This window comes from Jaculus jaculus, chromosome 14, assembly GCF_020740685.1.
Source record: "Jaculus jaculus isolate mJacJac1 chromosome 14, mJacJac1.mat.Y.cur, whole genome shotgun sequence".
Lineage (NCBI taxonomy): Eukaryota > Metazoa > Chordata > Mammalia > Rodentia > Dipodidae > Jaculus > Jaculus jaculus.
Window position 1 is genome coordinate 14,524,998 of NC_059115.1, and position 24,503 is coordinate 14,549,500.

The 24,503-nt window shown below is 46.8% G+C and overlaps 1 protein-coding gene across 1 annotated transcript in view; it reads left to right on the forward strand.

Moving 5' to 3' along the window:
• Window positions 1-10,956: 10,956 nt before the first annotated feature.
• Ptprh (protein tyrosine phosphatase receptor type H) overlaps window positions 10,957-24,503 on the forward strand; it is a 42,437-nt gene continuing 28,890 nt past the window's right edge. Inside the window, exons 1-4 of the mRNA XM_045133330.1 lie at window positions 10,957-11,007; window positions 12,013-12,046; window positions 12,213-12,479; window positions 14,343-14,609. Of these exons, the coding sequence (XP_044989265.1) occupies window positions 10,957-11,007; window positions 12,013-12,046; window positions 12,213-12,479; window positions 14,343-14,609 (619 nt within the window). The remainder of the gene's footprint in view (window positions 11,008-12,012; window positions 12,047-12,212; window positions 12,480-14,342; window positions 14,610-24,503) is intronic.

Sequence of the window (24,503 nt, forward strand, 5' to 3'; positions counted from 1 at the left end):
GCAAGCAAACACCTTTAACCACTGAGCCATCCATCTAACCCTCATTTTCACTGTTCACCACTGTGTTCATCAGTGTGGTGGTTTCCCCTTATAGCCTCATGTTTTGTTTTGTTTTGTTTTAGTTTGGTTTTTTGAGATAGAGTCTCACTCTAACTCAGGCTGACCTGGAATTCACTATCTCATAGTGGTCTCAAACTCATGGTGATCCTCCTACCTCTGCCTCCTGAGTGCTGGGATTAAAGGCGTGTGCCACCATGCCCAGCTTCCCCATAGCCTCTTGTGTTTGTGATTAGGCCTTATACAGCTGACTCTGGGAGGTGGAGCCTTGCTGGAGAGGGTATGTTGCTGGGAGCGGACCTTGAGTTTTATTGTAATGTCCAACTTGCTGGTATTCACTAGCTCACTCACTCTTGCTGCCACCTCTCAGATAAGATGTGATGTCCGGCCTCCGTTCTGACATGCTTCCTCTGGTGTACGTGGCTTGTAAGCTGAAATGCACCTTACTTTCTGTATGCTGCATCTGGTTGGGTGTTTTGACCCAGCAACCAGCTACTCATGCTGGGCCATCTTCCCAACCCCTGGTTATGAAGTTTAGTGGAAGGACCCACTAAAGAATTGCGCTGTGCTCTTTCCCCAAGTCTGTGCTTGATGGGTTTGGTTGGGCTTTTTCATGAGGAACAATGATAGATTAATATTCTGGAATTGTATTCCCAATTTCCAGAGCTATGTCAGCACCAAGGACAGCACCAGGGAGCATTGGCTGGCTGGTAGAATTCAGTCTCAGAAGGGAAAGAATCAAGGAGTCAGGGCAGTCGTGGTGCTTGTGGCCTGGGAAGGCCATTTCCTTGTGGTCCACTCTGCTCCTAGTCTCCAAGGAGGATGCCCAATGATTGTTGTGTTGGGGAAAGGACTGAGATGGTGAGAGGGGGTGATGACAGGTGACCACACAAAACTTGAGATATTTGGTTCAGAGTGTGGCAACCACCTAACATGTAATTACCCCATGCCCTCGATTTTAGGGCTTCCATGATTTTTTTTTTTTTTTTTTTGAGGTAGGGTCTCGCTCTAGCCCAGACTGACCTGGAATTCACCCTCTAGTCTCAGGATATCCTTAAACTCATGGTGATCCCCCTACCTCTGCCTCCCAGGGTGCTGGAATTAAAGTTGTGTACCACCAGCCTGGCATTCCATGTCCGTCTTATCCACACATATATGCTGATACTCTGTAGCATTCAAAGGCAAATCACCATTCCTCCCACACTGTGGCCAGTTTACCACCAGGAGGCTTCTGCCCCTTGGCTCCCTTTCCACAATGCCCCTCACTTCCTATTTAGTGAGTGCAGAGTGTGGCAGATGCCTGTCATTTCCGGGGTCTTTTAATTCCTGACTACCTGCAGATAAGCTTTAACAACAAGAAAGTGTGGCCTGGATCAGATGGAGGAATGAACAGTGAACAGGAGTGAGGAAGAAGCAGGCTGTGAAATCTGACCAGAGTCTGGATTAGATCTAAGGACATTTAACCTCACAGCAGAGCCCAAGGAAAAAGAGCAGAGTGAGCTTGCATGAAAAAGAGCTGGAAGCTGGGTATGGTGGCACGTGCCTTTAATCCCAGCACTTGGGAGGCAGAGGTAGGAGGATCACCGTGATTTCGAGACCACCCTGAGACTACATAGTGAATTCCAGATCAGCCTGGACCAGAGTGAGACCCTACCTTGAAAAACCAAAAAAAGAAAGAAAAAAGAAAAGAAAAAGAGCTGGAACCAGGTGGCACACACCTTTAATCCCAGCATTGGAGAGGCAGAGGTAGGAGGATCACTATGAGTTCAAGGCCACCCTGAGACTGCATAGTGAATTTCAGGTGAGCCTGAGCTAAGTGAGACCCTACCTCAAAAAGACCAAAAAAAAAAAAAAAAAAAAAAGTTATATCCCAAAAGTACTTTTTTTTTTAGGCCAGGCTGAACCGGAATTCACTATGTAGTCTCAGGGTGGCCTCAAACTCACGGTGGTCCTCCTACCTCTGCCTCCCAGGTGCTGGGATTAAAAGCATGTGCCAACACGCCTGGCCCCAAATGCACTCTTGGTTAATTTCACACCACAATCAGATTCACATTAGGTGACGTTTCCTGAACCTCACTCAGGTTCCAGGTTTGTTTAGATGTCTCTATCCTGAAGAAAGTCTCATTCTGATAAAAGACAGGAAAAAGCTGGGCATGGTGGCATACACCTTTAATCCCAGCATTCGGGAGGCAGCGTAGGATTGCCATGAGTTTGAGACCACCCTGAGATGACATAGTGAATTCCAGTTCAGCCTGGGCTAGAGTGAGACCCTACCTCGAAAAACCAAAAAAAAAAAAAAAGGAAAAAAAATTAGAAAAAGTGACAGAAAACACTATGAAGTACTATTTGCTTAATTAAGTTCCTAACACAGGAGGTAGTGGCCAACTTACACCTGGGGTCAGCCAGGAGTAGAAGTAGGGTTTGGCTGTTGAAGACAGAACTTCCCAGGGAGGGGAAGCAGCTTGCACAGGGAGGTGGTAACACCTCCCCAGCAAGGCTCCACCTCCCAGTGGCTGCACCAGCTGTAGATGTTAATCACTAACACATGAGGCTATTCAAACCACCAGAGGCAAAATGCATTTTTCAGTTCATAGGCTGCATATCAAGTGCTCAGGGCTGTGTCATTGGGTAAGGAGACCCCACAATGAGAGTACTAGCTGCCGTTGGATGTGGTGGCACACACCTTCTTTAATCCCAGCACTCAGGAGGCGCAGGTAGGAGAACTGCTGTGAGTTCAAAGCCAGCCTGAGACTACATAGTGAATTCCAGGTCAGCCTGGACTAGAGGGAGACACTACCTCAAAAAAAAAAAAAAAAAAAAAAAAAATGAGAGAGAGCTAGAGAAATAGCTTATCACTTAAAAAAGTTAAAGCAAAGGTAAAGGACCCAGGTTTTATTCCCCAGGACCCACGTGAGCCAGATGCCCAAGGTGGCACATGCGCCCAGAGTTTGTTTACAGTGGCTAAAAGCCCTGACATGCCCATTCTCTCTATCTGCCTCTCAAATAAAATAAAATACTTTAAAAAAAATTGCTAGGGCTGGAGAGATGGCTTAGCAGTTAAGCGCTTGACAGTGAAGCCTGTGGACCCCAGTTCGAGGCTCGATTCCCCAGGACCCACGTTAGCCAGATGCACAAGGGGGCACACACGTCTGGAGTTCATTTGCAATGGCTGGAAGCCCTGGCGCGCCCATTCTCTCTCTCTCTCTCTCTCTGCCTGCCTGCCTTTCTCTCTCTCTCAAATAAATAAATAAATAAAAATAAACAAAAAAAATTTTTTTTTAATTGCTAACTGCCACCAAAGGTGTCATCCAGTAAAATTTTAATTTTTAAGCCTGGCATGGTGGTGCACCCCTTTTATCCCAGCACTCAGGAGGCAGAGGTAGGAGGATCGCTGTGAGTTCGAGGCCAGCCTAAAACTACATAGTGAGTTCCAGGTCAGCTTGGGCTACAATGAAACACTACCTTGAAAAAAAAAAAAAAAGACCTTTGTGGAAGGAAACTTCCCAGTTGAATTGTCAGGGAGGTTCCTAAGGATCCCAAAATGATACAGGCTATTGCTTCTACTCTTGGTTGCCCACCAGAGCTAAATGGCAAGATCCTGTTGCTGCAGATACCACATGCTCTGGTTGGAGGACCAGGAGAAATGAAGCGGAAACTGTGTTGTAAGCTTCCTCCCTGCCGGCTAGCTTCCATAGTGCTGGAAGGTGCTTTGCAGGCTTCTGGGGAGAAGAGTCATCAACAGCCTCACCCAGCAGTGGACTCTGCAAGCTACACAAGGTGCCAGCCAGGCAAGAAGTACCCAGTGGTGCAATAGTGGCATGACTGCTAGGGGATACCAATGACTGGTTGGTTTGAGTCTGTTCCACAGGAGAGATTGCATGCCTGATACAGAAAACCTACTCAAATGCCTGGAGCTGGGTCATAAGTCCTAAGCCCTAGGTAGATAGCTGCTACTTTTTGCTTTGTTTGTTCTTGTTTTTCAAGGTAGGGTCATGCTATAGCCCAGGCTGACCTGGAATTCAATATGTAGTCTCAGGGTGGCCTCGAACTCACAGTGATCCTCCTACCTCTGCCTCCCCAGTGCTGGGATGAAAGGTGTGTGCCACCATGCCTGGAAGCTAGTGCTTTTTTTTTTTTAATTTTTATTAACATTTTCCATGATTATAAAATATATCCCATGGTAATTCCCTCCCTCCCCACCCCCACACTTTCCCATTTGAAATTCCATTCTCCATCATATTACCTCCCCATTACAATCATTGTACTTACATATATACAATATCAACCTATTAAGTATCCTCTTCCCTTCCTTTCTCTATCCTTTATGTCTCCTTTTTACCTTACTGGCCTCTGCTACTAAGTATTTTCATTCTCACGCAGAAGCCCAATCATCTGTAGAAGCTAGTACTTTTATTTTGGCTAAATGGATATGTTGTGCCCATTAAATTGCTCTCTAAATATATGTATGTTTGTAACCTATGGATTAGTGCTGCTCTCACTGTTGGTTAGAGAAGCTGCTTTTGGCAGTGGGTGATGACAACTGGAAAGACTCGAAACTCATCAGTGGGCTGGAGGGATGGCTTAGCAGTTAAGGTGCTTGTCTGCAAAGCCAAAGGACCCAGGTTCAACTCCCCAGCACCCATGTAAACCAGATGCATGAGGTGGCATATGCATCTGGAGTTTGTTTGCAGCAGGTGGAGGCTCTGGTACACCCATTCTCTCTCTCTATTTCTCTCTTATTCTGTCTCAAATAAATAAGTAAATAGATAAATAAATAAACTCATCAGTGTTCTGAGAAGTGATTGTTGAGTGCTCAGCCCTACATATGAGACATCTATATCATCCTTGCCAAGGCCCAAGAACATTACTGAACAGGGCAGAAAGAATGTTAGAGCCCAAGGATGGGAAGATGTGGAATGGCATCTTTCAGACATGATGTGGCATTGGCATTCTTGACCTCACAGCATGTCTGACTACCTGCATAAGAGCAGTACAAGATGGGCCCATCAAAATTCCATCGTGGATGATGGAGGAGGGCACGAGGCATCCGGAGGGGCTATTGGCAATTAAGGGTTACAGAGGAATGACACATTTTCTTCAGTCATGTAACCACTGTGTACAGAGACATTCCCCGAGGTTCTAACATCCATCATGTTCACCATAGAGTGATACAGCTACCTTCAATTGGCTTGCAGCAGTTCTATTAACCAAGGGATATTTGACTCATCTCACAGAGGACACGAAGTCAAACAGCACTACCAATGTTCAGAGGAACTGTGTCCTGTAATATTATCTGTCATGGTGGCTCATTTACTTCTTTTAAAAATCACAGCCGGGGCTGAAGAGATGGCTTAGCAGTTAAGCGCTTGCCTGTGAAGCCTAAGGACCCCAGTTCAAGGCTCGATTCCCCAGGACCCAAGTTAACCAGGTGCACAAGGGGGCGCACGCATCTAGAGTTTGTTTGCGGTGGCTAGAAGCCCTGGCACGCCCACTCTCCTCCCTCTCTCTCTCTGCCTCTTTCTCTGTCTGTTGCTCTCAAATAAATAATAAACAAAAAAATTAAAAAAAAATCACAGCCATAGCCAGGCGTGGTGGTGCATGATTTTAATCCCAGTACTTGAAAGAGGGAGGAAGATTGCTGTGAGTTCAGAGGACAGCCTGAGACTACATAGTGAATTCCAGGTCAGCCTGGGCTAGAGCAGGACCCTACCTGGAAAAAGGAAAAAAAACACACATACAAAAGAAAATGAATAATAATTATATGACATGGTAGCACACAACAGTTGTGACCTCTTTTTGATGGCTTAGCAGTTAATGCCTGCTAAGCCTCAGGACCCTGGTTTGATTCTCCAGGTCCCACGTAAACCAGATGCACATGGTGGTGCATGCATCTGGAGTTTGTTTGCAGTGGCTAGAGACCCTGGCATGCCCATTCTCATTCTCTCTCTCTCTCTCTCTCTCTCTCTGTCTCTAATAAATAAATAAAAATATTTTAAAGGGGGGGGTCTAGAGAGGTAGAGAGATGGCTTGATGGTTAAGGCACTTGCCTGCAAAGCCAAAGGACTCTGGTTCCATTCCCCAGGACCCATATAAGCCAGATACACAAGGTGGTACATGTGTCTGGAGTTTGTAGTGCCTGGAGTGTTCATTCTCTCTCTCTCTGTACCTGCCTATTTTCCTCTCTCACATAAATAAATTTTTAAAAATAAAAGAAAATTTTAAGTGTTCAGTGTTTGTTTTTTGTTGTTGTTGTTTGTTTGGTTTGGTTTTTGAGGCAAGGTCGGCTGCATTGCCCAACTGGCCTTGAATTCACTATGCCATCCCACTCCCTCCTGGCTCTGCCTTCCAAAGGCTGTGTGTGCCACCATACCCCATTTGTACGTGGAAAATTTAAACCAGACAAAGCTGTAAATCCCTGTCATCCCAGCTGCAGGGTATTTGAGGGATGTCTTGAGGTTAAGTGTACAGATAAACACTTGCACACATCCCAGGAGCTGTGAGGGAGGAGGCAGAGCCAGTCCTCCAGGCAGGAGGTGGATCTGCAGGTTATGACCCCCCACTGAGCCCTACTTCCTTCTGTGACTCAGGGACAGTGTGAGGCTGGGATGTCCCCAGAGCAGGGCAGTAGGTGGCTGGTTTCTTCTCCACTGCTTGACAAATAGGAGACCATGTGAAATGTAAAGATAACAAATATTCATTAGATGGCTACTATGTGCCGACATTTCATGGGAGCGAACTCCACCTATCTGTCTATCCCTGTGGCCCTCACTTCTTGCCTTTCACACTTTTCATGCAGTGCCTTCCCATGATGGATAGTGACCCATTTTCTCTGTCTCTTCCCCCACTTTTTTGTCTGTCTGTTTTGTTTTTCGAGGTAGGGTCTCCATCTAGTCCAGATTGACCTGGAATTCACTATGTAGTTTCAGGGTGGCCTCAAATTCACAGCGATCCTCCTACCTCTGCCTCCCAAGTGCTGGGATTAAAGGCATGCACCATCACACCCAGATTTTTTTTAATTTTAATTTTTTGTTTTTCAGATGGGGTCTCCCTCTAGCTCAGGCTGACTTGGAATTCACTATGTAGTCTCAGGGTGGCCTTGAACTCATGGTAAGCTTCCTACCTCTGCCTCCCTGTTGCTGGGACTGAAGGCTCGCACCACCACTCCTGGCAACCCCCCCTCTTTTAGTTTTAGAGAGAATGAGTGAGAAAGAGTTGTTTTGTTTTAGAGATACGGTCTCCCTATGCAGGACTGCTGGCCTTTACCTTCCTATATGGAGCAGGCTGGCCTGACTTATGATCCTTTTGCCCCTCCCTCCCCAGTCCTGGGATGACAGGTGTGAGCAGGCACACCTGGCTGTGGTCTGGAACACTTGATCTTCCTCCATCCCAAGTGCTGAACTGACCTGTGTGCTCCACCACACCCAGCTTTGTGCTAAGATATATCACTAATTCCTCATGGCATATTTACAAGAGGCTGTGCTCTTTTTATAGAGGAGAAGTCTGAGTCACCAATACTGGAAGTTACTCTCTAAAGGTCATGGGTCGACCATGTGGCAAGGTAGATCTGCAAACGTAAATAGTCTGCCAGGGTACATTACTGCCCCGGGGTTCAGACGAGACTGAGAAAGCAGAGCTGAGTCCCTAATGAGGAAGAGAATGAGACTGTTGGGGGTTAGTAAGGGACTTGTAGCTCACGTGGTAGAGTGCCTGCGTAGCAGGAGCAAAGCCATGGGCTTGATTCCCAGCACTGCAGAACTGGATGTGATGATGCATAACTGTAATCTTAGCCCCAGGAAGATGGGGGCGGAAGATTGATGAGTTCAAGGTCTTCCTTGACTACATGGCAAGTTCAAGGCCGTCCTAGACTAAATGAAACCACCATTTATTTATCTATTTATTTGAGAAAGCAAAAGAAAGAGAGAGAATTGGTGCACCATGGCCTCAGACACTGAAATCTCGCTCCAGACACTTGCGTCACTTAGAGGGCATGTGCAACCTTGTACTTGCCTCACCTTTGCTCTTTATGTGGGATCTGCAGAGTCAAATGTGGGTCTTTAGGCTTTGCAGGCAAGTGCCTTAACTACTAAGCCATCTCTCCTGCCTGAAGCCATCTTAAAAAAAAAAAAATAAATCTGTCCGGGTGTGATAGCTTATACCTTTAATCCAAGCACTTGGGAGGCAGAAGTACGAGGATTGTCACTGTGAGACTGAGGGCAGCCTGAAGCTACATAGTGAATTCCAGGTCAATCTGAGCAACAGTGAAACCCTACCTCGAAAAACCAAAATAAGTAAATAAATAAATAAAAGAAAACTCAACAACAACAAAATAGGGCTGGAGAGATGGCTTAGTGGTTAACACATTTGCTTGCAAAGCACAATAACCCAGGTTCAAATCCCCAGGACCCTCGTAAGCCAGACACACAAAGTGGCACATGCATCTGGAGTTTGTAATGGCTGGAGGCCTTGGTGCACCCATTCTCTCTCTACATATATATCTGCCTCTTTCTCTAGCTCTCCAAATAAATAAATAAATAGTGCCGGAGAGATGGCTTAGAGGTTAAGGTGCTTGCCTGTGAAGCTGAAGGGCCCACATTCGAGTCCCAGGTCCAATGTCAGCCAGACACAAGGCGACACAAGCACAATGGTTGCGCATGCGCACAAGGTGGGGCAAGCATGTGGAGTTCAATTGCAGTGGTTGGAGGCTCTGGCATCCCAATTCTCTCTCTCATAAAAAAAAAAAAATCAAAACATAGAGGACTGCAGAGATGGCTAAGTAGTTAAAGGTACTTACTTGCAAAGCCTAATGGCCTGGGTTCAATTCCCCAGTACCCACATAAAGCCAGATACACAAGGTGGTGAATGTGTCTGGAGTTTGTTTGCAGAATATCCTATTGAACCCATTCACTCACTCTCTCTTTCTGTTTATATATCTGTCTTTCTCTCTCAAATAAATAAATATTTTAACTATTTTATTTACTTATAAGCACAGAGAGAGAGAGAATGGGTGTTCCAAAGCTTCCAGCCACTGCAAAGGAACTCCAAATGCATATGCCACTGGGCATCTAGCTTTACATGGGCACTGGAGAATTGAACCAGGGTCCTTAGGCTTTGCAAGCAATTGCCTTAACTGCTGAGCCACCTCTCCAGCATCCTCCCATCAATATATATATATATATATTTATATATAAGCATACATATGTTTGTTTTTTGAGGTCAGGTCTCACTCTAGTCCAGGCTGACCTGGAATTCGCTATGCAGTCTCAGTGTGGCCTCGAACTCATGGCGATCCTCCTACCTCTGCCTCCCAAGTACTGCATGTGTCACCATGCCCATCCCAAAATACACTTTTTAGTTTTTTAAAAAAGGATGAGCTGGGTATAGTGGCGCATGCCTTTAATCTGAGCATTTGGGAGGAGGCAGAGGGAGGAGGATTGTCACTGTGAGTTCAAGGCCACCTTGAGACTATGTAGTGAATTCCAGGTTAGCCTGGGCTAGAGTGAGACCCTACCTGAAAAAACCAAAACACATCACTCGGGAGGCAGAGGTAGTAGGATCATCACGAGCTTGAGACCACCCTAAGACTACATAGTGAATTCTAGGTCAGCCTGAGCTAGACTGAAACCCTACCTCAAAAAAACAAACAAACAAACAAACAAAAAAAAATAGAGAGACTGGAAGATGGTTGAACGGTTAAGGCGGTTTGCAAAGCCTGACGGCCCAGGTTCAGTTCCCAAGTGCCCATGTAAAACCAGATGCACAAAGTGGTACATGCATCTAAAGTTCATTTGCAGTGGCTAGAAGCCCTGGCTCACTCATTTTCTCTCTCTTTGTCCTTATAAATGATTTTTTAAGTTTTAATTTTTATGTATTTATTAATTAGAGAGAGAGAGAGATCAGGATGGAGAGAATGGGGGTGCCAGGGCCTCCAGCCACTGCAAATGAACTTCAGATTCACTTGCAACCTTGTGCCTCTGGTTTATGTGAGGACTGGGGAGTTGAACCTGTGTCCTTTGGCTTTGCAGGCAAGTGCCTTAACCGCTAAGCCATCCCTTCAGCCCCAGATAAGAATATTTTTAAGCAATTGTAAGGCAAACAAACAGAAAAGAGTGAGACTGTTGGTTGGAGGGCGCTGGGAAGGGACACCTGGGTTTGGCATGGGCAGCATATACATGAGCAGGGGGTGGGAACATTTGTGAGAGCAGCAAAGGTTTGTGGGAGGCAGGGAGAGGTCACTGAAGCCAAAGCCTGCAGTCAGACTCAAGAGCTTACCAGTGAACCATGAGATTCCGGCATCAGGCTGTCTGTCTGTGTATATGTGTGGATGTGTGTATGCATGTGCATGCATATGTATATACGTGTCTGTGTGTATCTGAGCCAAGGTCTCACTTTGTAGCTGGCCTGGAGGTCACAGCAATACTCCTGCCTCAGCCTCCAGAATGCTGGGATTACATTCATGAGCCACCGTGTCTAGCTGTAGGCTGGGTGTGATGTGTCCCCATCCCCTGGGAGAACAGGCAGTCAGCAGAGCCTCTGAATTCTGTACCGTGCAGTTGTATAGCTGTGAAAAGCAACTCTCTCTTCTCTTAGGGGATTTTACTGCAAATGAATAGAGAGAAGCTAGTTGGACAAAGTGGGCTAAGTTGGGACTCCAGACAGAACCATAGAGATGGAAGAGTGTATGTGTCAGGGAAAGAAAAGGAGAGAAAGGACGGTGAAGGGCGGGGCAGAGCTAAAGCTGGGCTCTCAAGCTGACGGGCCTCACTTCCTCCTCCGCCCCTCACAGCCTTAGCCTCTGGCCTTACCAATAGGCTGACAGAGGGGAAAGTCTTGAGTTTAAAGTCCAGCAGGTAGAAGGACTAAACCCAGGATTCCTGTGTCCCCCCCACAGTGTCTGGACACATGGCCAGAGCTGGTGGGAGCCTTGAGGCCTGGGGAAGTTTGGTCTTATTGGTAAGTTCTCCATTGCCCAGGGCAGAGCCTGGGTGGTGACGGAAGGAGGGAGGGGAAGGCTGGGCACCAGAATGGACATTCCCAGGAGTGAGGGAGCAAGGTCCTAAAACCAGGAGCTTGAGGAAGAAGGGGATGGACTTGCCGTGGAGGGAAAGGAGCTCTGAGTTAGGAGGATGTGGAGGAGGATTTACACCAGGGTCCATAGCATGGTGTCAGGCACAACACAGCTGTTCTCATATGTACATAGCCCAGCCCTTTCCTCTCACACCCAGCAGTCCAGGCCCCATCCCTCCTTCTTCACACCCAGGGATCCAGACCCCAGACCGCTTCCCTCAGAACCCCGGGGTCCAGACCTCCTGCTGTCTGAGAACCAGGAGTCCGGATCACCCCTTCATCTCTCAGAACCAGGGGTTAAGACCTCAACCCTCCTCCCTCAGACCTAAAGGTCTATACCTCTGGCCTCCTCTCTCAGACCACAGGGTCTAGATCTCAGCCTTTTCCCTTCAGACCCAGCAGTTCAGGCCCCAGACCTCCTCCTTCAGACCCAGGGATCCAGCCCTAAGCCTTCCTCCCTCAGACCAGGGGTACAGACTCTAGCCGAGTCCCAACCCCAGCTCTCCTCCCTCAGTCTGTTCTCTCTCCAGATTCAGTTTTGTGCACTCTCTTCCTACCTTGTCTATGGCCTCCCTCCCTCCCTCAGCATTGCTGTATTTTCTCAGAAAGTGAAACTGTTCAGTTTATCTCTTGCTGTTCTCTGTGGAGCCAACCTTAGCCTCTGCCACCCTGGAGCCCCACCCATCCCATGGGTGACCTTCCCCACCAAGAGAACATGGATGCTGGGGTGACCTTTGTTTCAGCATAGCCCCACACTCCTCTCCTTGGTCAAGTTTGACCTAGTGGTTGAGGACAGAGAACAGGAGATTTGTGGACATCCCTGCCAGTCTGACCCCCACCCCAAATCTCCCCTGACTCAACATCTAACTCCGTCCTGCCTGGCTTCCTCAGGGTCTGTACAGCTGCACCGTCACCAGGGCAGCCGGTGAGTGATCCCATTGAAATCCTTATTCCTACAGAGATGAGAATTCAATTCCCCTGGGAGGTGATGGAATCTCAGTGATCTGGACTTGGATCAGCACCCAAGGGTGGTGGGTGGGAGGATGAAGATCTGCATTTTGCTTATCTGGTAACTTCACCCCCATTTTCAGAATCCAATCCAGTGAAAAACCTGAGGGTAGAGGCTCAGACCAACAGCTCTGTCATCTTGGGTTGGGATGTCCCCGAGGGCTCTGACCCCCAGAACCTCACCTACTACATCCAGTGGTCTGGAGATGGTGCCAAAAATGAGACACTGCAAACAGCAGACACCAGTGTCACCGTGGACGGACTAGACCCTGCCTCTACCTATGAATTTTCAGTGTGGGTGGAAAAAGATGGAGTCCACAGCTCCAAGGAGATTCGCAATGCCAGCACAGGTAAGAGGCAGCTGTTATTCTGTCTTTTTCTTTTCAGAGCTCCAGGGTTTGTGGTAAAAGATGCTTGAGAAGAGACTTGAGAACTTGGCAAGTTCTGTAATGCAATAGCAATATAATGGAAGCAACCTACCTAATCTCCTGTCAGCTGTACAAAACAAGGGGAAGGCATAGAGGAAATGGGTCTCCATGAGATGCTTTTCATGTACTCCTGCAGATCCAGCTGCCAGTACTCACCTTCTACCTTGTTTGAGATAGAGTCTAACTTATTTATTTATAAATATTTGTTTATTTTTTAAAATATTTATTTATTTAATGGAGAGAGAGAGAAAGAAAATGGCAGATAATAGAAGAATTGGCACGCCAGGGCCTCCAGCCACTGCAAATGAACTCCAGATGCATGTGCCACCTTGTGCATCTGGCTTATGAGGGTCCTGGGTTATTGAACTGGGGTTCTTTGGCTTTGCAGGCAAACACCTTACTAGCCGCTGAGCCATTTCTCCAGCTCAACTTTATTGTTTTAATGACAGGGTTTACCATGTAGCCTGGGCTGGCCTCCAGTTTGTGGTAATCCTCCAGCTTCATCTTCCTGAGTGCTGGGATTATAGGTATGGCCCCTGACACCTGGCTCTTTCTGACATTCCAGACTTCATACCTAGTTGCTCCTTTTCTCTGTTGGTCTTTTTTATTGTATTTACCTTTTATTTTTTGAGGTAGGGTCTCACTCTAGCTTAGGCTGACCTGGAATTCACTATGTAGTCTCAGGGTCGCCTTGAACTCATGGCAATCCTTCCAAGTGCTGGGATTAAAGGCATGTGCCACCAAACCAGGCCTTTTTTTTTATTTGTAATTAACAACTTCCATGATTGTAAACAATATCCCATATGAATTCCCTCCCTCCCCCACTTTCCCCTTTGAAACTCCACTCTCCATCATATCCCCTTCCCCATCAATCCATCTCTCTTTTATTTTGATGTCGTGATCTTTTTTATAAGTTTTATTTTTTATTTGAGAGACAGAGACAGAGAGAGAGAGAGAGAGAGAGAGAGAGAGAATGGGCACGCCAGATCTTCCAGCCACTGCAAACAAACTCCAGACGCGTGCACCCCCTTGTGCATCTGGCCAAGGTGGGTCCTGGGGAATCGAGCCTTGAACTGGGGTCCTCAGGCTTCACAGGCAAGCGCTTAACCACTAAGCCATCTCTCCAGCCCGATGTCGTGATCTTTTCCTCCTATTATGATGGTCTTGTGTAGGTAGTGTCAGAAACTGTGAAGTCATGGATATCCGGGCCATTTTGTGTCTGGAGGAGCACATTGTAAGGAGTCCTACTCTTCCTTTGGCTCTTAATTCTTTCTGCCACCTCTCCTCAAAGGACCCTGAGCCTTGGAAGGTGTGATGGAGATATTTCAGTGCTGAGCATTCCTCTGTCACTTCTTCTCAGCACCATGGTGACTTCTGAGTCATCCAAAGGTCACTGCCATCAGAAAAGAGAAAGTTCTCTAACAAAACACTGAGAATAGGATTAATATATGGGTATGAACATTAAGAGAAGTGCTTACTGGGCAGTTTGATAAGCATAGTTTATGCATTTAGCCAGCAGCAGCAGACGTTACACCCCTAGGGTCATGACTACCCCTGTTGTAGGTTATCAGTATCAGGGATGTATTCTCTCTGTTGTTCTGAACTCACTAATAGCTCAGATGCAACCAACCATGTCATGAGAGCTCGCCGTCCATAAGTCTGTCCTTCCATGCTGGGCCACCTTGGCTTCATCCATTGCATCTCTGCTATGTGAGTCCATGCCTTCAAGAAGGGATGGAAACTTTGAAGATGACAATCAATTTCCCTTTCTGTTCCTAATTTCAGCTCCAAACCCGGTGAGAAACCTGAGAGCAGAAGCTCAGACCAACACCTCCATCACCCTGCACTGGGATGTCCCTGAGGGCTCTGACCGCGAGAACCTCACCTACTACATCCAGTGGTCTGGAGATGGTGCCAAAAATGAGACACTGCAAACAGCAGACACCAGTGTCACCGTGGATGGACTAGACCCTGCCTCTACTTATGAATTTTCAGTGTGGGTGGAAAAAGATGGAGTCCACAGCTCCAAGGAGATTCACAATGCCAGCACAGGTAAGATGCAGCCATTATTCTGTCTTTTTTTTTTTTTTTCAGAGCTTCAGGGGTTGTGGTAAAAGATGCTTGAGAAGGGACTTGAAAACTTGGCAAATTCTGTAATGCAATAGCAATATAATGGAAGCAACCTACCTAATCTCCTGTCAGCTGTACAAAACAAGGGGAAGGTATAGAGGAAATGGGTCTGCATGAGATGCTTTTCATGTACTCCTGCAGATCCAAAACAGTCTCATTTCAATATGTAGCAGGCACAGAGTTGTGATGAGATCCAACATTCTTATTTTGGGGGTTGTGTGTGTGTGCGTGTGTGTGTGTGTGTGAGCACACACAAACTTGTGAGCATATGTGTATGGTGTTGTATGCCATGGTGTACATGTGGAAAAGAACCTTAGGCTGTCAGTCCTCACCTTCTACCTTGCTTGAGACAGGGTCTCACTTATTTATTGGAGAGAGGGAGAGAGAGTAAGAAAGAAAAAGGCAAATAGTAGGAGAGGGGCACACCAGGCCTCCAGCCACTGCAAACGAACTCCAGATGCATGTGCCACCTTGTGCATCTGGCTTATGTGGAACCTGGGTAATTGAACTGGGGTTCTTTGGCTTTGCAGGCAAACACCTTGACTGCTAAGCCATCTCTCCAGCCCAACTTTGTTGTTTTAATGACCGGGTTTACATTCTACCTTGGGCTGGCCCCAGTTTGTGGTAATTCTCCAGCCTCATATTCCTGAGGGCTGGGATTACAGGTATGGCCCCTGACACCTGGCTCATTATGACATTCCAGACTTCATACCTAGTTGCTCTTGACTCTCTTGGTCCTTTTTATTTTTTATTATTTGAGGTTGGGTCTCTCTCTAGCTTACGCTGACCTGGAATTCACTGTGTAGTCTCAGGGTGGCCTCGAACTCATGGCAATCCTCCTACCTCTGCCTCCTGAGAGTGGGGATGCACCACGACACCTGTCTTTTTATTTATTTATTTATTTATTTATTTATTTATTTATTTATTTATTTATTTGACAGTGAGAAAGACAGACAGAGGGAGAGAGAGAGATTGGGCGCGCCAGGGCCTTCAGCCTCTGCAAACGAACTCCAGATGCGTGCGCCCCCTTGTGCATCTGGCTAACGTGGGACCTGGGGAACCGAGCCTCGAACCAGGGTCCTTAGGCTTCACAGGCAAGCGCTTAACAGCTAAGCCATCTCTCCAGCCCATGTCTTTTTTTTTTTTTTATAATTAACAACTTCCATGATTGTAAACGATATCCCATGGTAATTCCCTACCTCCCCCATTTTCCCCTTTGAAACTCCACTCTCCAACATATCCCTTCCCCCTCAGTCTATCTCTCTCTTTTTCTTTTTTTTTGATGTCATGATCTTTTCCTCCTATTATAATGGTCTTGTGTAGGTAGTGTCAGGCACTGTGAGGTCATGGATATCCAGGCCATTTTGTGTCTGGAGGAGCACGTTGTAAGGAGTCCTACTCTCCCTTTGGCTCTTACATTCTTTCTGCCACCTCTCCTCAATGGACCCTGAGCCTTGGAAGGTGTGATGGAGATATTTCAGTGCTGAGCATTCCTCTGTCACTTCTCAGCACCATGGTGCCTTCTGAGTCATCCGAAGGTCACTGCCATCAGAAAAGAGAAAGTTCTCTAACAAAACAGTGAGAGTAGCATTAATATATGGGTATGAACATTAAGAAAATGCTTACTGGGCAGTTTGATGAGCACCGTATATACATTTAGCCAGCAGCAGCAGACATTACACCCCTAGGGTCATGACTGCCCCTGTTGTAGGTTTTCAGTATCAGGGATATATTCCCTCTGTTGTTCTGAACTCACTGATAGCTCAGCTGCAACCAAAGATGTCATGAGAGCTCGCTGTCCATAAGCCTGTCCTTCCATGCTGGGCACCTGGCCTCATCCAATTCATCTCTCCCAGACTGGGTCCATGCCTTCAGGAAGGGATGGAAACTCTGAAGATGACAATCAATTTCCCTTTCTGTTCCTATTTTCAGCCCCAAACCCGGTGAGAAACCTTAGGGCAGAAGCTCAGACCAACACCTCCATCACCCTGCACTGGGATGTCCCTGAGGGCTCTGACCGCGAGAACCTCACCTACTACATCCAGTGGTCTGGAGAGGGTGCCAAAAATGAGACACTGCAAACAGCAGACACCAGTGTCACTGTGGATGGACTAGACCCTGCCTCTACCTATGAATTTTCAGTGTGGGTAGAAAAAGATAGAGTCTACAGCTCCAAGGAGATTTGCTATGTGAGCACAGGTAAGAGGCAGCTGTTATTCTGTCTTTTTCTTTTCAGAGCTCCAGGGTTTGTGGTAAAAGATGCTTGAGAAGGGACTTGAAAACTTTCAAATTCTGTAATGCAATAGCAATATAATGGAAGCAACCTACCTAATCTCCTGTCAGCTGTACAAAACAAGGGGAAGGCATAGAGGAAATGGGTCTCCATGAGATGTTTTTCATGTACTCCTGCAGATCCAAAACAGTCTCAGTTCAATATGTAGTCAGCACAGAAAGTTGTGATGAAAGCCAACATTCTTATTTTGGGGGTTGTGTGTGTTTGTGTGTGTGAGCACGCACACTCTCGTGAGCATGCGTGTATGGTTTGTGTATGCCATGGTGTACACATGGAAAAGACAGCCTTAGGCTGTCAGTCCTCACCTTCTACCTTGTTTGAGACAGAGTCTTACTTATGTTTTTATAATTATTTGTTTAGTTTTTTAAAAATATGTATTTAATGGAGAGAGAGAAAGAAAAAGTTAGATAGTAAGAGAATGGGTTGCCAGTGCCTCCAGCCACTATAAATGAACTCCAGATGCATGTGCCCCTTTGTGCATCTGGCTTTGTGGTTCCTTGGGAATTGAACCGGAGTTCTTTGGTTTTGCAGGTAAACACCTTAACCCTGAGCCATCCCTCCAGCCCAACTTTATTGGTTTTTAAAAAGGATTTTAAAAAGGATTTTTTGTTCCTAGTCTTTTTTTTTTTTTTTTTTTTTTTTTTTTTTTGGCTCTTTGAGGCAGGATTTCACTCTAGTCTAGTCCAGGCTGACCTGGAATTCACTATGTAGTCTCAGGGTGGCCTCAAACTCACAGCGATCCTCCTGCCTCTGCCTTCTGAGTGCTGGGATTAAAAAGTGGGTGCCACTAGCCTTTTTTTTCTTAAAAAAATTTTTTTGTTCATTTTTATTTATTCATTTGAGAGTGACAGAGAGAGGAAGAGGCAAAGAGAGACAGAGAGAGACAGAGAGAGAGAGAGAGAGAATGGGCGCGCCAGAGCTTCCAGCCACTGCAAATGAACTCCAGATGCTTGCGCCCCCTTGTGCATCTGGCTAATGTGGGTCCTAGATAATTGAGCCTCGAACCGGGGTCCTTAGGCTTCCCAGGCAAATGCTTAACCACTAAGCCATCTCTCCAGCTCATTTTTTTCTTTTTTTTAAAAGGATATTATAGGGGGTGGCTGGAGAGGTGGCTCAGTGGTTAAGGTGCTTGTCTGAAAAGCCTAATAACCCAGGTTCAATTCCCCACTACCTATGTAAAGTCAGATGCACAAAGTGGCTCATGGATCTGGAATTTCTTTGCAGTGGCTAGAATCATTGGTGCACTCATTCTGTCTCACTTTCACTCTCTCTCTCCTTGAAAATAAATAAATTAATTATTTTGTTTGTTTTAGGCTGGAGAGATGGCTTAGCAGTTAAGGCACTTGCCTGTGAAGCATAAGGATCCAGGTTTGATTCTCCAGCACCCACATAAGCCAGATGCACATGGTGCTGCATGCATCTGGAGTTTATTTGCAGTGGCTAGAGGCCTTGGAACACCCATTCTCTCTTTCTCTCTCACATAAATAAATAAAACATATTTAGCTGAGTGTGGTGGTAAAGACATTTAATCACAGCACTCAGGAAATAGATATAAGGGGATAGTGAATTCCAGGTCAGCCTGGGCTAAAGCGAAACCCTACCTCAAAAAATCCAAAATAATATTAATAATAAGAAAATGTATATTTTATTTATTTATTTGCAAATAGAAAGAGAGAGAGAGAAAGAGGAGAGAGAATGAGACTATGGGTGCTTCAGGACCTCTTGCCATTGCAAATAAAATCCAGATGCATGTATCACTTTGTGCATCTGACTTACGTGGGTACTGGGGAATTGAACCCAGGCCATCAGTTTTGTGAGCAAGGACCTTTAACTGCTGAGCCATCTTTCTAGCCCCTCCTCCTCCTCCTTCTTCTTTTTACTTAAATTTTTTTTTTATCTATTTGAAAGCGATGAAGAGGGAGAGAGAGGGAGAGGTGGGGGTCACACCAGGGCCTTCAGCTGCTGGAAACTCCAGACGCATGCACCACCTTGTGCTTCTGGTTTATGGGTCCTGGGGAATTGAACCTGAGTTCTTTGGCTTTGCAGGCAAGCGCTTTAACCACTAAGTCATCTCTCCAGCCCTCCACCTTCTTTTGAGACCGGGTCTTTCTTGTTACTATTCTTGAGAACTTCCAGGTTCTCCTGGCTCTGCCACCCATTGCCACAGGCTTGCTGGGATGACATAGGCATGTTGCACTTTGCATCTAGCTTTCTGTGGGCACCTAGGAAGAGTTAATGTGGATGGGTAGGCTTGCAAGCAAGTGCCTTTAACCACTGAGCTGTTTCTTTAGTCCCAAAACTTTGTGCTTATTTGTTCGTTTTAAGATAGAGTCTCAGTCTAGCCCAGGCTGACCTGAAACTCACTCTTTAGTCCCAGGCTGGCCTCAAACACAGTGACCTTCCTACCTGTGCCTCCCAGGTGCTGGGATTAAAGGTGTGTGCCGCCATACTTGGCAAGAGTTGATGTTCTTTTTTTCTTTTTCTCCTCCACCTCCCCTTCCTCCCCCCTCCTTTTTTTTTGAGAGAAAAGAGAAAGAGGGGGAGAGAGAGAGAGAGAGAGAGAGAGAGAGATTGGGAGAATGGGCACGTTAGGACCTCCAGCCCACTGCAAATGAACTCCAGATGTGTGCTCCCCCTTGTGATGCATGAGCGACATTGCCCGCTTGCCTCACCATGCGTCTGTTTTACATGGGACCTTGTTGCAGTCAGGTTCACATTGCTGGTAGAGATTGCCCAACTGAGAGCAGCTTATGGAAAAAAAGAGGTTTATTTTTGACTTACAGGCTCAAGGGGAAGCTCCACAGTGGCAGGGGAAAACAATGGCATGAGCAGAAGGTGGACATCACCCCCTAGCCAACATAAGGTGCACAATAGCAACAGGAGAGTGTGCCAAACACTGGCATGGGAAAACTGGCTATAACACCCATAAGCCTGCCCCCAACAATACACTGCCTCCAGGGGGCGTTAATTCCCAAATCTCCATCAGCTGGAAACCTAGCATTCAGAACACCTAAGTTTATGGGGGACACCTGAATCAAATCACCACAGACCTGGAGATTTGAACATGATTTCTTAGGCTTCACAGGCAAGTGCCTTAACGACTAAGCCATCTCTAAAGCCCTGTTTTGTCTTGTTTGAAGCAGGGTCTTTGTTGCAGTCAGCTTGATATCACTGGGATGAACTTCTCAACAGACACAGTTTATGGGCGGAATGGGATTTATTTAAGGCATGCAGATCAGGGGAAGTTCTATAATGGTGGAAGAGACTGGCTCCTTTCACAGATCCAAGCAGAGAGAAAAACCACCAGCAGCCAGTACACACCACTAGCCAGCACAAACGCAGGGACCCAGGCAGAGCTCAGACTGCTCTGCAGCCCTCTGGGCTAGAAATCAGATCTGCCCTCCTCCCCCAGTGACACCTTAAGGCTAGCCTCCAGGATTCGCTCCCAGTGACACCTCCACCACTGGGTAGCTAGAAATCCAAGTTAGCACCTGAGTCTATTAGGGGACATACATTCAAACTACCACAGTCTCACTCTAGCCCAGGCTGACCCAGAATTCCCTCTGTAGTATCAGGCTGACCTTGAACTCTCAGTGATCTTCCTATCTTAGCCTCCTGGGTACTGGGATTAAAGAAGCTTGCCACAGTGCTTGGCTATGTGGCTTTTTTTTTTCAAGGCAGGGTCTCACTCTAGCTCAGACCTAGTGCTCACTCTGTAGACCCAGACTGGCCTTGAACTCACAGTGATCCTCCTACCTCAGCTTCCTGAGTGTTAGGACTAAAGACATGCACCACCTAGCTTACATGGGCATTTTTACCATCTTTGTTTTTTTTTTTTTTTGAAGTAGGGTTTCACTCTAGCTCAGGCTGACCTGGAATTAACTATGTAGTCTCAGGGTGGCCTCGAACTCATAGCAATCCTCCTACCTCTGCCTCCTGAGTGCTGGGATTAAAGGCGTGTGCCACCACGACCGGCCTGCATGGGCATTTTAAAAATGTGTTTGTTCTTGAAGCAAGGTCTCATGAAGCTGAGGATGACATTGAACTCCTGATTCTCTTGCCTCCCTCTCCCAAATTCTAGGAGCATAGGTGTACACCAGTGGACCCTGTTTACATGTCGATGTGTGTGTATGGGGTGTGTGCATGTGTATGTGCAGAGTAGACAACCAAGTGTCTTCCTCTATCCTTCTTCCACTTCATTTCCTCAAGACAGAATCTCTCCCTGAACCCGGAGCTTCCCGTGTTTTGTTTTGTTTTTCGAGGTAGGTCTCGCTCTAGCTCAGGCTGACCCACAATTCACTATGTAGTCTTAGGGTGGCCTTGAACTCACAGCAATCCTCCTACTTCTGCCAACCGAGTGCTGGGATTAAAGAGGTGCACCAGCACGTCCAGCTGACCAGTAAACCCCAGTGGTCTCCTGGTTGGCCTCCCTCAGTACAGGGATTACAGACATGTGTGGCATAGGTGGCTCTTTACATGGGTTCTTATCTTCTTTATGTTTGTGTAGCAAGTGCCCTTACCCACTGAGCCATCGCCCCAGCCTTACATAGCGGATTAAAAATATTTTATTTTTATTCATTTATTTGAGAGAGAGGAATAGAGAGAATGGGCACACTAGGGCCTCCAGCTGCTGCAAATGAACTCCAGATGCATGCACCACCTTGTGCATCTGGTTTATGTGGGTCCTGGGGAATTGAACCTGGGTCCTTTGGTTTTGCAGGCATGTGCCTTAACTGCTAAGCAATCCCTCCAACACTTTTTTTTAATTGTGCTATTTTTTTTTTCTTTTTTGGTTTTGCAAGGTAGAGTCTCGCTGTAGCCCAGGCTGACCTGGAATTCACTGTGGAGTCTCAGGGTGGCCTCGAACTCACGGCCTCAAACTCCTGCCTCTTCCTCCCAAGTGCTGGGATTAAAGGCGTGCACCACTACACCCAGCTTTTGTTTGCATTTTGAGGTAGGGTCTCACTTGATTCCAGGTTGACCTGGATTCATTATGCAGTCTCATGGTGATCCTCCTACCTTTGCCTCCTGAGTGCTGGGAGTAAAGGCATGTGCCACCATGCCTGCTCTACATAATGGATTTTTTTGTTTTGTTTTGTTTTGTTGAGGTATGGTCTCACTCTGGTCCAGGCTGACCTGGAATTAACTATGTAGTCTCAGGGTGGCCTCGAACTCGTGGGGATTCTTCTACCTCTGCCTTCTGAGTGCTGGGATTATAGGTGTGAGCCACCACGCCCAGCCATAATGGATTTTTAATATATTTTATTTTTTGAGAGAGAGAAAGAGGCAGACGGTGGGGGGGGGGGAGAGACAGAGAAGGGGCCTGCCCAGGCCTCCAGCCACTGCAGATGCATGCGCCCCCTTGTGCATCTGGCTTACATGGGTCCTGGAGAATCAAACCTGCGTCAAAACGTCTTAACCACTAAGCCATTGCTCCAGCCCCCTACATAATGGATTTTTTTAAATTAAGGATTGCATTATAAATTCAGTCCCATATTTCATATACTCAAGGAGATGAAGACTCACAGTTCCTGTTCATCCTCCACTGAGTTAGTGCCCACCTTGTTAAACAGTGGGACGCATGGCCGTGATCCCAGGAAGCGGGTAGAAAGTGCTGGGCTAATGTGGTCCATGCGGTTCCTGACTGGAAATGCTTCAAGCCAGACCCGCTGAGAGGAATCTGCCTAAGCAAGCTCTACTGAGGGCCAGGCGGGTGGTGGCGCACACCTTTAATCCCAGCACTTATGAGGCAGAGGTAGGAGGATCTCCTTAAATTTGAGGCCACCTTGAGACTATATAGTGAATTTTAGGTCACCCTGGGCTACAGAGAGACGCTAACTTGAAGAAGAAAGAAAAAAAGAGACAAACAAGCAACAAGAACAAGGTCTCCTGGTAATGTACGTGTGCATTAAAGTTCAAGAGACATGGCTCTAGTTGGGCATTGTGGCACCTTCCCACACTTGGAAGATGGAGGCCAGAAGATTGGTACCTCATGGTCATCCGTGGCCACAGACATACTGAGTTCTTGACCTGCCTGGGCTATATGAGACCCTGTCATAAGACCAGACCCCTTAGTTTATCGGAAGAAGGTATTGAGGATGACTGGAGACCTTTGAGGGAAAAATGTCCAGGGGCTGACCTTCCTTGGTTCTGCAGTCAGGAGCTCCTGGGAGGTTCTCAGCGTCACCACAGGTAAGAGGCAGGCAATATTCACATTCCCTCCCTTCCTTCCCTTCTTCCCTTCTCTTTCCTGTCTTACCCTACCTTTCCCTTTTCCTTTCCTTTCCTCCTCTCCCCTTCCTTCCCTTCCCTTCCCCTCCTTCTTCCACCCATTCTCCCATTCTCTCTCTTTCTCTTGTGAGGTAGGGTCCCACTCTAGCTCAGACTAACCTGGAATTCACCATGTAGTCTCAGGGTGGCCTCAAACTCACAGCAATACACCTAGCTCTGCCTCCAGAGTGCTGGAATTAAAGGTGTGTGCCACCACACCTGGCTGAGTAGACTTTATGGTTTTTTATAAACCCATTTATTTTTTAAAATATATTTTACTTATTTATGTATTTGAGAGAGAGAGACAGAGACAGAGACAGAAAGGGAGAGAAAATGGGCACTACAGTGCCTCTCCAGCTACTGCAAATGAACTCCAGACTCATGTGCCCCTTTGTGCATCTGGCTAATGTGGGTCCTGGGAAATCGAGCCTCGATATGGGGTCCTTAGGCTTCACAGGCAAGCACTTAACCACAAAGCCATCTCTCCAACCCCCTCTTGTCTTTTGAAAAAAAAATTTATTTGAGAGAGAGGGAGGTAGATTGAGCGAGAATGGGCAAACCAGGGCCTCTAGCCACTGCAAATGAAATCCAGACTCATGTGCCACCTTGTACATGTGACTTACATGGGTACTGGGGAATCAAACCTGGGTCCTTAGGCTTCACAAACAAGAGCCTTAACCTCTAAGCCATCTCTCCAGACCCCCTCCTCTTTTTTTTCAAGGCAGGGTCTCCCTCTACCCCAGGCTGTCCTAGAATTCACTCTGTAGTCTCAGGGTGGCCTTGAACTCACAGTGATCCTCTTATCTCTGCCTCCCAAGTGCTGGGATTAAAGGTGTGCACCACCATACCAGCCCCCTCCACTTTTTGAAGCAGGATCTCATGTAGTCTAGGCTGTCCTGAAACTTTCTGTGTAGCCAAGGATGATCTTGATCCTTCTGCCTCCACCTCTGGAGTGCTGGGCTGAGCGGACTGAAAGTGTACTTCATTAGAAAGTGCTTGCCTAGGGCTAGAGGGATGGTTTAGTGGTTAAGGTGTTTGCCTGCAAAGCCAAAGGACCCTGGTTCGATTCCCCAGGACCCATGTTAGCCAGATGTACATTGGGGTGCACATGTCTGGAGTTCATTTCCAGTGGCTGGAGGCCCTGGCGTGCCCATTCTCTCTCTCTTTTTCTCTGTTAAATAAATAAATACAGAAGTAAATAAATAAAAAAGAAAGTGCTTGCCTAGCCTGCACAAAGCCCTGAGTTCAGTTCC